Below are 15,010 nucleotides of genomic sequence, written 5' to 3'. Positions count from 1 at the left end.
CCAACATATCGGACGTCCGAAAGAATTGAAGAAAATTTCTCAAACTCACTGCCTGCTGTCGGACGCATAAAACAGGGCTATCGGACGTCCGACACTACCAACGGCTAGTTGACTGTTCAGCTACTTTCTATCCGTTGGAAGCATTAATGAGGCACTTTCTTGGTCCTATATAAATAGTGGTTGGTCAGACACTTCAAACAACTTTGGCACATTGAAGATACAAAAGATCTAGAGAGATTTTAATGAGAAAATATTCTTCAAAGAAGATTTGTAGTCTTAGTGGTGTGAGATTCATTGTAAGCTTTTCATTTGTGAGTGAATATTTCATGAGTGTAGCTCTGTGAGGGTTGTCCTGAGGGATAGTAAAATGTCCTGGCTTGACCGAGTGGAGTTCGAGGTAAGGAGGAGGTGAACCTTCCTTTGTACACAAGAGTGATTGTAATTCATCAATTTAAAGAAGTTTGGTTGAATTAATCTACAAGCTCAAGAGGAGTTGTGTGGTTAATTGGTTTGCAATTCCTTCCTTTTTATTTACTTACTGTTACGTTTATGATCTTTGTATTGTTTGTCTGTTGGTTGTTTTCGATCCTTACATATATTGAATTAGTTAACAAAATTTCAATATCATACATGTTGCTAAAATTACATATTTTTATTTGATTTTGGTAAAACCGGACTTTGGCACTCTCGCATTTTGAAACAAATACTATTCAAACTTGAAGGACTAAAACTGCAAATTTCATAAACTTCATCAAAGCTCTAAAATTTTCCACAAAGAGTCCTTTAGCTAGACATATCCTCTGAAGTTGCCGCACTTAGAAATGCCTTCCTATCCTTGTGTTCTTTCCATCCATTGATAGCTGTATAAAAAAACTTATAGTAAAACCTCTATAAATTAATTCTTGTTAAATTGATAACATCCACTAAATAACAAGTTTTTGGGGTCCCAACTTGGGCTAACAAGCTAAATTAATAATTTTGATAAAGTAATGAGATAATAAATTTTTTTTGAAAACCTTACCTAACCCTTTAGTTTCATTCATATCATAAATTAATAACTCATTAAAATTACATATACTATATTCACATAATGCTTTATGCATTTCATTAGTTGTTTATGAACACCTTTTAAATGGGAAGCCATAGTTTAACAATGAAATATGCAGGAAGACTTTGTATTTGTTTATTCTAAGAAGACTTCCTTGTCACACACACACACACACACACAATTTTGTTAATCTGATTCATTGTATTCATTTAATAAAATGGAAGTGGAATTATTTAGTATTCCTAAAACTTTTTGACCTCTTGATAATAGAAAAATGATATTAGTTACGTACATTAATAGAATTAAATTATACTTGCGAATCAAGAAGGTATGAATTGTTTTTTTTTATATAGATTTTTAGTCTCCTTTTATTAATAAATAATGCATATTTTTATAAAATAAAATAAAACTTTAGTTGATTAAATGAATGTATCTTTGAATTGAAAATACACTCAATAAATTAATAAGTCATTCATTTATCGATTAATTAATATCTCTTCAAATAAATAGAATTTGTGTGGTCCCAAGATTTTTACTTTATAAAGGTTTTACAATATTTAATTAGCTCAACCATCAACAAATGAGTTTACATATGTAATTTAATTGGACTCAAATGGGTAACTCAACTAAACTCATTAATTAATGGGTATCAAATTGACAGATTTGGATCATTTATTTTGACCTAATTAAATTAAACGTAGATTCAAACTCAATCATTAGTAGGTAAATCTAAATGACTACCAATCCAGTGATTATATTTAATTTTTGCAAAAGCATCTTTAGCATTTTTTCCTCTTCTTCTATTTCCATTCTTTTATTTTTTTTTTAAAATTATCCTACTTCCTCCATTCCTTTCATAAAAGTCTACTTCCTCCTTTCCTTTCATAAAAGTCTAATTAGTTTCTTGAGTGTTATTTGATTGTTTGCATTAATATCTTTTAGATTTTTGTAAGGTGATAAAATTTGAAACTCACTACGTTCACCATTTTAGGTTCCTCTATGTAATTTTTTTTTTATGTTTTTACTCTTTATTTGGTTAAAAATTTATTTATTAATTTGATATGTTGTTATTTTTTATTACAAATTTACAATGATATACTATTTTGTTACAAAACAAAATGTGGGAGAAAAAGTAAATAAAATTTAATAATAGGTTGTGAATGGGTATGAATAACTCAAAACCATCTAAAATTTTATTCATTTATGATTTTTCCATTTTGAATTATTAACTAAGTAGTTTTATATAGGTTAACCCAATTATAACTTGCTTAGACCCACATGAATCATCCGATTTGGTAGCTTTTCCCTAAGCTCTACCATCCTCAACCCTACAATCATATTTTTTTCATCCCTTTCATTAATTAGGATGTGTTACCTCACATTTTAAAGTGTTTTTAGTCATTTAAAAAGTTAGAATTATCTTTTCACTCTTTTCACTATATAGGATTCGTTGCATCATTTTTCAAGTATTTTTTGTCAACTAAAAAGCTAGAATGGTATTCAAGAAAAGATTTAAACTTTTGGGTGTATGTTTGGTGAAATACTACATTTTTTACCAAAATTTTGCTAAAATACTGCCAAAACAATCATCTAAATATACCTTTATTGATTTAGAATTCATACATAAATTTTCTTTTATATGCACTTTTGATGTACATGTGCAATATGAAAAATCATCTAGATGCCTGCACAATATTAATATTAAGTTTATTCTAAGTACAAATAAAACATCATAATTATTATATTAATATTAAGTTTATTCTAAGTACAAATAAAACATCATAATTATTATATTAATATTAAGTTTATTCTAAGTGCAAATAAAATATCATAATTATTATTTACATACTCCAAATTTAATGCTAAAGTATAAGTTTCAACATTAAAAATTTAAAACTTTTGAAAAACAAACTTACAGAATAAAGTCCAACATAATAATATAAAACTTAGAAAAAGCAAACCTATGAAAGTGCCCTAAGCTCACTAAATATAAAAAAAAATGATAATAAGATAAGTTTAAATCGACAAGAAAATTGATTTAGTGATTATAGGATGAATCATTAAAAAATAGGAGTAATCGAATATATCATTGAAAGACTTAACAAATGATTATTGCATTCAGAAGGAAAGTGATGAAAATATAATTGGGTGAATAACTTAAAAATAGGACCGATCACACTATTCCTAAGAATTTGACTTGAAAAATCAATAATGAAGGAGTAACAAGGGCTAAAGTGATAAAGGTATAATAGGGCGAATGATTTTAAAATGCGACTAATTAATTATCCCTCAGAATTAGGCTTGACAAATGTATTTTGTTTAATTAAGGAGTAAAAAGGGCTTAAAGTTTGAATAGTAAACTATAAATGATTTATGAAACACTCAATTAATTCATCTAACATGGAGAGATAATGGGAAAGTTTTAAATTTCAAATTTGATTGGTGACAGGATTAGTTATAGCCTTCTATTTCAAAGTTTTTAATTGGATTTTATATATTAAAATAATTGAAATTGAATTTTATATGTTAAAATAATTGAAAAATCTAGAAAAAAGAATGAATTTATAATTTCATCAAGATCTGGCCCAGTTGGTTGCATATTATGCCTGTTGCTTGTTTTATTAATTAAATTGGATTTTTAATTGACATATTGGACAGATATATATGTATATATGTCTATATATATATATATATATATATATATATATATAGGGATAATTTTAGAAACCTCCCTTGAGGCTTCTCATAATATCACTTAACTCCCTTGAAAATTTTAAAATCTCACTTACCTCCCCTATCAACTCGACAAGACTAAATATTCCTATCAAAAGTCACAAATTGACAATATTAGCCTTGCTCTTAATAACTGTTTAATTAAAATAAAATTTTAAACCAAAATATGTAGATTAAAAAAATAAATTGATCTCTAATAATGGTCCTTATTTTTCTATATCAAGATCGTGATGGGACAACAAGGAACATGGGTTGGGTGGTACGAGGGGAGGGAGTGTAAGCAAGAGGTCTCGGGTTCGAGTCATCCCACTTACACTAAAAAAAAAAAAAAAGTTTATCACTTAGAAGGATTTTGGTGAATAACTGACACATTTGAAGAATTTCATTGATAATTATAAGAAAGTCAAGAATTTTTTTAGGACATATATTTTACTATATGTTATAGTTTAAGTTGTACTAAAAACTAAAATAATCTTTTCATACGTGTGAATCTTTCAAGGTGTAAATTTTGTTTTTGTTCCAATACAACAAAAATAAATAGTTCAAGTTAATAAATTTACATCTCGTGAAAATTTAATCTTATTTTACTTCTTATTGTTGTTGTAAACTTCACAAGTAAGATAATATAAGGGTAGTATTGGAAAAAAAGCATTATCTTTCTTGTATTTCCTCCAAAGGGGCTAAATGTTACAAGAAATGTCAATTAAAAGGAAGTAAGTGAGATTTTAAAAATCTTAAGGGATCCAAGTACTATTATGAAAAACATTAATTCTAAAAGAAATTAAGCCAATTTTCTAACATTTCTCTCTCTGCGATTTACCATTTGATAACTCTTTGGGATACTGCTTCAATTGCTTTTAAAGGTCAGTACTATCATTTACTTGTATGTTGTACTTAAAAATGCATTTTTGATTGCTACTGATGAAATTGTCTCTAAATTGGTGATTGCTAGAATTTATGTAGATACAATGGGATTTAATCTATTGAAAAATTTGTTCCCCCTCCCCAAAAAAAAAAAAGAAAGAAAAAAGAACAATTTGAGCCCTTTCCATAGGTTTTAGTTTTTTGCTCTTGTACGCATTCTTGAATTGATTTAAATGGGTTCTTTCTTTCTCCTTGACGGTATTTGATTTTCATATATGCACGTATGAGCTTTGTTTTTTACATAGATTAGTTTTTTTTTTGGGTAATCATTTGTGAATGGGGTTTGCCCTCAGGAGTTACATAGGTGTGAATAGTTGGCTACATTTTGTTTGACGTGATGATCAACTAAAAACTAAAATGTTAAGTTCATGCTAATAGTACAATGTTGAATGATTAGGGAAATGAATGGCTATGGCGGGTTTTTACATTATTCTCTATTCTATTAGGGATTGAAATGAAAATTAAAAAGTTATCCTTTTTGCACTATTTGCTCTCTTTCTTTTTTTTTTTTTTTCTTTTTGGGTTATGTTCTTAAAGTTGTATTTGATTTGAGCATTGTTATAGTCACTTCATATCTACTTGGTGATTGGAAAAGAAAGATTCTATAATTTGATTAATGTGGCTGAATAACAAAGATATGAAAATTAAATGTGTAAAAGAGCACATGCATGGCATATTAATGAAAAATAAGTTTAGAGACATCATATCTTTTGGCGCTCATTGAAGATTTATACTATTTCACCTGATAAGAACTTTTCTGAATTGAATTAGTTTGCTTGAGTGAAGATATGGATTGAGTAAAGTAAAGAAAATTTAGTAATATGAATTTGGACATGGATTATATCAGTAATATTCATTCTTATACTTGGTAGTAAGTCTTAAGAGCTTCAGTTTTCTTACTAAAGAATACTCAGGTTGTTCTTCAATTATCAAGTTAAAATGTTTATTGTGCTTTGAATTTGACTGATCTGCCAGGTTGAGTTACTTAGAAAAATTATAGATCCTACTCGACTATGTGCCCTATTGTTAGGCAAGAAAAATGATCTCTACATTTGTTGATACTTGCCTATTAATATATGTAAGCTTTCAGTTGTGCTTTTCTAGTTTCAAGGTTATGTCTTGGATGTATGGTAATAGTGTCCAATGATGTACAACAATTCAAGTCAGACTCATGGCTGATTAATGTAAATCTTCAATAAAGGGTCAATTTAAGCAAAAGCCTGACAATTAATTCTTAGTCGTTTAAGTAAAATTACTTGCTCTCTTCCTCTTCATATCAACACAAATACTTGGTTTAGGAGCTTGAGATTCACTTTCCACTTCTGTCATTGTGTTTGACTGATTTTCCTTATTTGTCTTCTAATTTGGTTAATGTCTATCTTGAACATATCTTTAACAAAGTGGTTGTATCCAGGTCATTGCATTAGAGATTTGATGTCAATGTTTCTGTAGATGACAAGTTTCTCTTATTCAAGTCGTTGCATTGGAGTTTAGAAATCAATGTTTCTATAGATGACAAGTTTCTCTATTCTCTATTCTGTAGATGACAAGTTTCTCTATTCTCTACTTTTCATTTTTGTTTTAGCTTAAAGTTAGATATTGCCTAAAGTTTATAGCAAAAACATGTAGATTGATGTTTGGAATCCTGAGGTGAATCTATAACTCAATCGTGAACAATCCTTTGTGCACATTTATGAATCTGCAAGTCATTGCTTTATATCCATCCAGAAGACCACATGTTTTCTCATTGTTTTGTTGTAATTGCTCTTTCACTTGTTTTATATTTGTAGGATATCTATCCATGATAAGATCATCTCAATTAAAGTAAAATTTGAAATGTTAAGGAATTGTATTCCTATATCAGCGTCTTGTTGCAACTCTATAGTTGAAATCAAATGGGATGAATTGGTCTCCATAAAAATATTAGGAACTAAATTCATGTATTGGAATTGAATTGGTTATCTCATGATGAGTGCTTTGCTATACAAAAGCCTTCCATTGTGAAATCTTCTGAAAAAAGGAATTTTTAGTAATGACTTAGATCGTAGTTTAGTTTCTTTGGCATGATTTGGTATGGTTTTAAATAGGAAGAAAATGATTACTTGTCATCTCTCTTTAGGTTCTTTGGCATGATTTTGTTTTATCCTTTGAGCTGTTATGATTTATTACATATCACAATATGATTGAATGTTAAAATTCCAGTGCCAATGAATTTTCTCAACTAGACTGATGGAATGGTTTCCCTTGATGTCTTGAAGATAACAAGACTAACAACCACCTTGAAGCAAAAATGACTCGAGTATGTTTTGAAGGACCATTTAAAAGAAATGATTGTAGCAGAGGAGTTTGGATAATTTTGTGAATATATTTTTCTTGTATTGATAAACATATGTATGCTATTTTGCACTTGAAATGTAATTCTTAAATATTTGCTCTAGATTATGTGGTTTTGTGTTAGATCTTGATCATTAGGAATAAATAATTTATTGATTGGGCAAGCATTTAGTCTTTTTTTTTTGTCATTTTCCTTCATCTTCTATTTGAAATTTATAAGAAGCATATGAAAGTGATGCTATATAGGAAACATTCTTATTAGAATTGTTTAGGAATGAATTTCTTTTAAGTTATGAGCATATTAATTCTTCTTTCTATATATATATATATATATATATATATATATTAATTTATATTATTGTGGGTACATATTCAAGTAAAAGTTCAATTTTGTAGAAGAGAAGACACTATAATTTAATTTTGTATACTCTGGTAGAAAGACTTTCCATCATATAATTAATTTGTGCAAATTTAATCAAGTTTTATCTTTCAAGTTTCTTCCAAAAAATATAAGTAATTTTGAAAGGAACCACCAATTCCAAATATAAGTGTTAAAAAAATTTGAATTCCAAATTTATACAATTCTAATTCCGAACGAGTTCTTGTTTCATTCAAACAAAAGATTTGGAATTCCAAATGAATTTCTATAATAATTCTATACATTTACCAAACAAAAGAATTCCAAAATTTTGGAATTACTATTCATAGAATTTCAATTCCAGGGAATTGTGATTCCATTTCATTTTCAATTCTATGGAACCAAACACAGCCTCTATAAAACCTTGGGGATGCTTTTGAAAAACCTTATAAAACCTAAACACACTTCAGTCTCTCCCAAATATTGTTGCTAACTTTACATATTTTTTATTTGAGTTTAGTAAAATAGGACTTAGGCACTTTTGCATTTTGAAGCTGATATTATTCAAACTTGAAAGACTAAAACTGCAAATTTCATAAACCTCCAAACCCTTGTAGATTGTTACTTCAGTAAAGCCCTAAATCTTTTTAGAGAGAGTCCTTTAGTTACACCCATCTCTCTGAAGTTGTTGTACTCAGAAATGGCTTCCTATCCTAATAGTCTTTCCATCCATTGATAGTTGTATCAAGAAGCCTATAATAAAACGTATATAAATTAATATTTCTTAAATTAATATCCTTTACTAAATAATAATTTTTTGGGTCTCAACTTCGGCTAACAAGCTAAATTAATAATTTCGATTAAATAACGAGATAATAATTTTTTTTGAAAACCTTACATACATACCATTCATAAATTAATAATTCATTAAAATTACATATATTATATTCATATAATGCTTTATGCAATTCATCAGTTATTTATGAATACCTTATAAATGAGAAGCCATAATTTAACAATGAAATATGTAAGAAGACTTTGTGTTTATTTATTATAAGAAGACTTCCTTGCCATATATATATATATATATATATATATATATATATATATATATATATATATAGTATTATTAATCTGATTCATTTTATGCATTTAATAAAATAGAAGTGGAATTATTTAGTATTCCTAAATCCTTTTGACCCCTTAATAATAGGAATATGATATCAATTACGTACATTAGTAGGAATTAAATTACACTTGCAAATCATGTAGATATGAATTGGTTTATATTCTATGGACTTTTAATCTCCTTTGATTTATAGAATAATTCATATTTTTATAAAATAAAATAAAACTTTAGTTGATCAAATGAAAGTTTCTTTGAATTGTTAATACGCTTTATAAATTAATAAATTATTATTTTATCAATTAATTAATAACTCTTCAAATTAATAAAATTTTTATGGTTCGAAGATTATTAATATATAGAGATTTTCCTGTTTTATTTAGCTCGAGCATTAACAAATGGGTTTACATATATAATTAAATTAGATTCAAACGGTTAACCCAATTAAACTCATTAATTTGGATCGCTTATTTTGACCTAATTAAATTAAATGCAGATTCAAACGCAACCATTAGTGGGTGAATCTAAATTACTACCAATCTAATAATTACATTCTAATTTTTGCAGGGACATATTTTGCGCTTTTCTTCTTCTTTAATTTCCATTCTTTTATTTTGTTTTAAAATTTATCATACTTCCTCCCTTCCTTTCATAAAAGTCTACTAAATTTCTTGAGTGTTAATTGATTGTTTGTGTTAATACCTAAATTAATTTTAGATTCTTGTAGAGTGACAAAATTTGAAACTTACCATGATCACCAATTTACGTTCCTCTGTGTAATATTTTATCTTTTTTCACTTTATTTGGGCAAAATTTACTTATTAACTTGATATGTTGTCATTTTTTATTACAAATTTAGAATGATATAGTGTTTTATTACTAAACAAAATGTGGGAAAAAAGTAAATAAAATTTAATAATGGGCCGTGAATGAGCATGAATAACCCAAACCCATCTAAAACTATGTTCATTTATGACTCATCCATTTTGAATTATTAACTAAGTAGTTATATCTAGGTTAATCCAATTATAACTTAAGTACTTATATATAGGTTAATCCAATTATAACTTGCTTAAACCCACATGAATCATCTCAATTTGATAGCTCTTCCTCAAGTTCTATCGTCCTCAATCCTACGATCTTATATTTTCGATCCCTTTTATTATTTAGGATTCGTTGCCTCATTTTTCAAATGTTTTTATCAAATAAAAGCTAGAGTGGTTATCAAGAAAAAGTTTAAAAATTTGGGTATAAGTTTGGTGAAATACTAAATTTTCATCGAAATATTGCCAAGATGCCGCCAAAAACAACCATCTAATTTTACCTTTATTGATTTAGAATTCATACATAAATTTTCTTTTATATGCACTTTTTGATGTACATGTGCGATATGAAAAATCATCTATATGCTTGTACAATAGTAATATTAAGTTTATTCCAAGTGCAAATAAAATGTCATAATTACTATTTACATACTCGTATTTAATGTTAAAGTATAAGTTTCAATGTTAAAAACTTAAAAATTTTTTAGAAAACAAACTTACTAAACAAAGTCCACCATAAAAAAAAAACTAACTAAAGTGCCGTAAACTGACTAAATACAAAAAAAAAATGATAACAAAATAAGTTTAAATCCACAAGAAAACTGATTTAGTTATTATGGGGTGAATCATTAAAGCACAAGAGTAATCAAATATATCATTATAAGACTAAACAAATGATTATTGCACTCAGAAGGAAAGTGATGAAGATATAATTGGGTGAATGACTTAAAAATTGGACTAATCACACTATTCCTGAGAATTTGACTTGACAAATAAAAATTGAAGGAGTAAAAAGGGCTAAAGTGATAAAAGGATAATAGGGTGAATGATTTTAAAATGGAAATAATTAATTATCCCATAGTATTTGGCTTGACAAATGTATTTTCTTTAATTAAGGAGTAAAAAGGGTTTAAAGTCTGAATAGTAAAATTTAAATGATTTATGAAACAGTAAATTATAAACTATTTATGAAACACTCAATTAATTTTCCTAACAGGGAGAGCTAATGGGAAAGTTTTAGATTTTAAATTTGATTGGTGACAAAATTAGTTATAACCTCCTATTGCAAAGTTTTTAATTGGATTTTATATATTAACATAATTGAAAAATCTGGAAAAAAAGAATGAATTTATAGTTTGATCAAGATCTGGCCCAATTAATGGCATATTAGGTCTGGCCCAATTGCTGGCATATTAGGCCTGACATTGGATCGTTAATTGGACGTCGTTATATATCGCTATGTTAAAACCCTAAACGCACTCTCCCAATTCCCAAACCCCTCAGTTACCCGCACCAGAAATGGCTTCCGCCGCCGCTCTCCCGGTAGTTACCGTTATCCCTCTTGAGAATGAAATGGAGGCCGACGCCAACTCCCTCCCTCTGCCTGACGTCATGAAAGCCCCAATCCGCCCCGACATCCTCCAAGACGTTCATCGCGACATTTCAAAGAACTCCCGCCAACCCTACGCCGTCTCTAGGTCCGCCGGCCACCAGACCTCCGCCGAGTCCTGGGGTACTGGTCGCGCTGTTTCCCGTATCCCTCGTGTTCCTGGCGGCGGCACTCACCGTGCCGGCCAGGGTGCCTATGGCAACATGTGCCGCGGCGGCCGCATGTTCGCTCCGACTAAGATCTGGCGTCGTTGGCACCGCAAGGTCCCAGTCAACAAGAAACGGTATGCCGTGGTTTCTGCCATCGCCGCCTCTGCTGTGCCTTCCCTTGTCATGGCCCGCGGTCACCGCATCGAGTCTGTCCCGCAAATCCCCTGTGTGATCTCCGATTCTGCTGAGGCCGTGGAGAAAACCTCCAATGCTATCAGTCTTCTCAAGAAAATTGGGGCTTACCCTGATGCTGAGAAGGCTAAGGACAGCCAGGGCATCCGCCCAGGAAAGGGCAAGATGCGTAACCGCCGCTACATCTCCAGGAAAGGTCCTCTGGTTGTGTACGGTACTGAGGGGGCCAAGCTCGTGAAGGCCTTCCGCAACATTCCTGGAGTCGAGGTGGCCCACGTGGACCGTTTGAATTTGTTGAAACTTGCTCCGGGAGGTCACGTTGGGAGGTTTATTGTTTGGACGAAATCAGCATTTGAGAAATTGGATGGGATTTACGGGTCATTTGATAAGCCTTCCTTGAAGAAGAAGGGGTATGTTTTGCCCAGGGCTAAGATGGTGAATGGTGATTTGGCCAGAATTATCAACTCTGACGAGGTGCAATCTGTGGTGAGGCCAATCAAGAAGGTGGTGAAGAGGGCACCAATGAAGAAGAACCCTCTTAAGAATTTGAATTGTTTGCTCAAGCTCAATCCTTATGCCAAGACTGCTAGGAGGATGGCTCTCTTGGCTGAGAAACAGCGTGTTGAGGCTAAGAGGGAGAAGCTGGCCAAGAAGAGGAGTCCAATGACGAAGGTATATGGTTTATATTATTATTTTTCCCTCTCCTTTCTATGCTTGATTCTGTTGGAATATTGATGCAACTGTAGATGATGTATCTATCTGCCCGTGTTGGTATGCTTTAGGCTACAGAACGCGTGTTCCATTTTCTACTGAAAACCTTGATGTCTATATGATTCAGATTGAGTCTTTAATAAACAAGCTCAACCCTTTTGGTAAATAAAAAATTCAGATTTTCTTGCATCAAGCATTAGTGGCTTTATAAACTGTTGTGTTCTCTAATAATATACAAGAATTGAGGAATTTAGATGACTTCCTGCCATGCAACTGATGTTAATTTAGATAATTGATAATAGCTTTGAATATGGACAAGTTGTGATGGAAGGAATACAGCTAATAATTATCGGAACCCACTGTGATTTAGTTTGATGATTTAAAATGTTATCATGATGCAAAGTTAACTTAATTAACATCACAACTTGTGCTTCTGTTTGTTTCTATTGGTTGTCTGGTTCATCCTTTTAGTTGGCTTTCAAGTCCTTTTTTTTTCAATGTAGTGGTGCGTTGGATGTTTTTCTTTCTTTGTTGTAGTTTTGGTTATTGCTACTGACTTTTGTTTTTATACATATGAACTCGGGCGCAGAGTTGTGTATTACATGATATGGTGTGTGTGCTGATATTTTCTTATCTTGTCCTGGACGTTCTTAATAGATGCTTGTCCTAAATTAGCATGCTTGGTTACATTCTAAACGATAATCTTAAGGTTTCATTACATGTCTGGCACTGTAGCTTTGTTTGACTGGCTTTTTCTAGATGTCTTAACTGGCTTTATGGGTTCTGAGTAATGATTGATCATTTCTAACAACTTTACAGGTTCTAGGCTTTGTGCTTTTTTAATTGATGATGAAATACCTGATCTAATAGAGTTTTGGATTTATCTGACTGGTTTGCAGTAACCGATGGGTCTTACTTTTTTGTTTTAGTGTCATCATTGGTTGATAGTTTCTTGCTATCCTGTTCTCTTTGCTTTTGCTTGATAATAGTTGAAGGGGCCTAAGACTTGTTTTGGGCATGAGTGGCCCCAACTTTCTTGACTTGGTCAATTTGGTATTATTTAGTTCTAATGTTGCCTCAATGAGCCCTCGTTCATTATACTATTTTTTTGCTTCTGACAGGAGGAGACGTCTGCTGTAAAAGCTGCTGGAAAGTCATGGTACAAAACAATGATCTCAGATAGTGATTACACCGAGTTTGAGAACTTCTCAAAGTGGTTGGGCGTTTCACAGTAATTGGTTTCACTTTGAAGTTTAGTAAATCTCGTGTGTTTATTCAGTTTTGTTTTATTTCAAGTAGGCTATTTGGTAATTTAAGACGTGCAAGAGCTTAGACTGCAGTGACTTAATTCCTCAGTGTACTAAGAAATATTTTTGCCTAAAGGTGATCATCTTGACTAGGAGTCAATAGCTTCTTGTTCTGGAATACTCAGCCATCAACTCTGTTTTCTGGTCCTTGATTATGAATGTTACATTGATTTTAAACATTCAGAGCAGGTGCAGCTTGCATTGGAATTTGTTGTACTTGTCTTTTTGTCCTGCCTGTCACTGTTTGTTAGATGCCAGCCTTACTTCCATAATTCTGCTTCTGATTGTATACCATTGTACTACTTTTTTGTGCTATAATTTGATAACCAGGCCTCTGATTTGTCTAATCTGATTTTTGGGTTTCGATGAGTTCTGAAATCCTTTTGGTCTGTTTTTCCCCTCTGAATTGCATGTTTCCTTTACCGCATGACCTGTTTGTATTGGTAAAGTGAAACCAAAGTATGTCGAAAGTCTTCGAACGTTTGGTGAAATATATAAATATGGAATTGTAGTCTCAGTGATTGTTTTGGTTTGACATTCTGTTTGTATGTGGAAAATACCAAATACATATTCTATCCCATCCATGGTTGAATGGTGAACCTAGATGGGGCTTGTAGTTCCTGGACTTATTCGTTGACGAGCTGCTACTGAGTTCAACTTGTTTTGAGTTGAGTTGGTTCGTCTTCCAGCTTGTCTTTCCTCCTAAATGTTCTTTGTATCTGCTTTTACAAGAAACAAATTTGCAAAATGAATTGTCAGCGAAGTTAACCTGGCTTTTCATGATGGTAAAAAAAATCAATTAGGCTACTTGTTATGACGGATTCTTTGAAGATGAATACCTTGTTAATTCACGCTTTTACAGTACCCGAAGCTCAGTGTCATATTTCTGCAACTTCCAGAAAGTTTCAAATACTTAGAATCTTAATAATGCATCAGGGATGGATATAAGAATCGACATACTTTATATAGCTGCAACTTCCAGAAAGTTTCAAATACTTGAATCCTGATAATAATCAGGGAAGGGAATAAAGACTATAAAGAAGAATCGACATAAAAGCAGGACAAACTAAGAATTCAAAAATGTGTCCGTTTAAGATTTGTCTATTTAAGATTGGTCATTAACTATGCTTAGCTACAATAACAAATTGTACTTTTTGAACTTGCAATAACGAAATGGGATGATATCAGAAATCTCCCTTGAGGTTTATCCTAATATCACTTGGCACCTCACAGGTTTTGAAAATGTCACTTTCCTCCTCTAGTAATTGTAAAAAGATTATATTAACCTTCACTTAATACGTAATTTACCAATCAAATAAATAGAGCTCAAAAAATTCCAAAAAAAAAAGAAACCAAAAGTCACTTTCTTCTAATTCATCTTTTTCCAACATTTTCTCTTATTTATTTTTTTGGATGATTATATGATTTTTTATTTATAATTTATAGTAAATTGAATTTTATTTATTTTTTACTTTTTGTGATTGTGATAGAATGAGATATGATTTCTTTGTTTATTTTGAGTTGATTTTTTTAATGATCAGTACAATTTAAAGGCTTGGGGATCGATTGAGAAGAAGTTAGAAAAAAAAATATAAGGTTCATAAGAAATTAGTTTTGAGCACAGAGTTAAATTTTGCTAATGTATTTCTTTACAAATATCTTTTTTGTTTTTCAAAATTATATTTTTGTGGACTA

General features: G+C 30.8%; 1 protein-coding gene across 1 annotated transcript; it reads left to right on the top strand.

Moving 5' to 3' along the window:
* The first annotated feature begins 10,812 nt into the window (after nucleotides 1–10,812).
* LOC113708529 (large ribosomal subunit protein uL4z-like) lies at nucleotides 10,813–13,522 on the top strand. Its single transcript, XM_027230994.2, has 2 exons — nucleotides 10,813–11,969; nucleotides 13,130–13,522. Exons 1-2 carry the CDS (start codon nucleotides 10,866–10,868, stop codon nucleotides 13,241–13,243), a joined length of 1,218 nt encoding a protein of 405 aa, XP_027086795.2. The 5' UTR covers nucleotides 10,813–10,865; the 3' UTR covers nucleotides 13,244–13,522.
* The last annotated feature ends 1,488 nt before the right edge of the window (nucleotides 13,523–15,010 follow it).

Source organism: Coffea arabica, chromosome 9c, assembly GCF_036785885.1.
Source record: "Coffea arabica cultivar ET-39 chromosome 9c, Coffea Arabica ET-39 HiFi, whole genome shotgun sequence".
Taxonomy (NCBI): Eukaryota; Viridiplantae; Streptophyta; class Magnoliopsida; order Gentianales; family Rubiaceae; genus Coffea; species Coffea arabica.
Note: the sequence above shows the minus strand (reverse complement) of the source record. Positions and strands in the feature narration are given on the sequence as shown.

Bases quoted from the DNA above. Each gene is read 5' to 3' on its own strand.
- LOC113708529 (XM_027230994.2), top strand. From the start codon at position 10,866: ATGGCTTCCGCCGCCGCTCTCCCGGTAGTTACCGTTATCCCTCTTGAG. The intron at 11,970-13,129 runs GTATATGGTTTA...TGCTTCTGACAG, and splicing joins AGAGGAGTCCAATGACGAAG to GAGGAGACGTCTGCTGTAAA.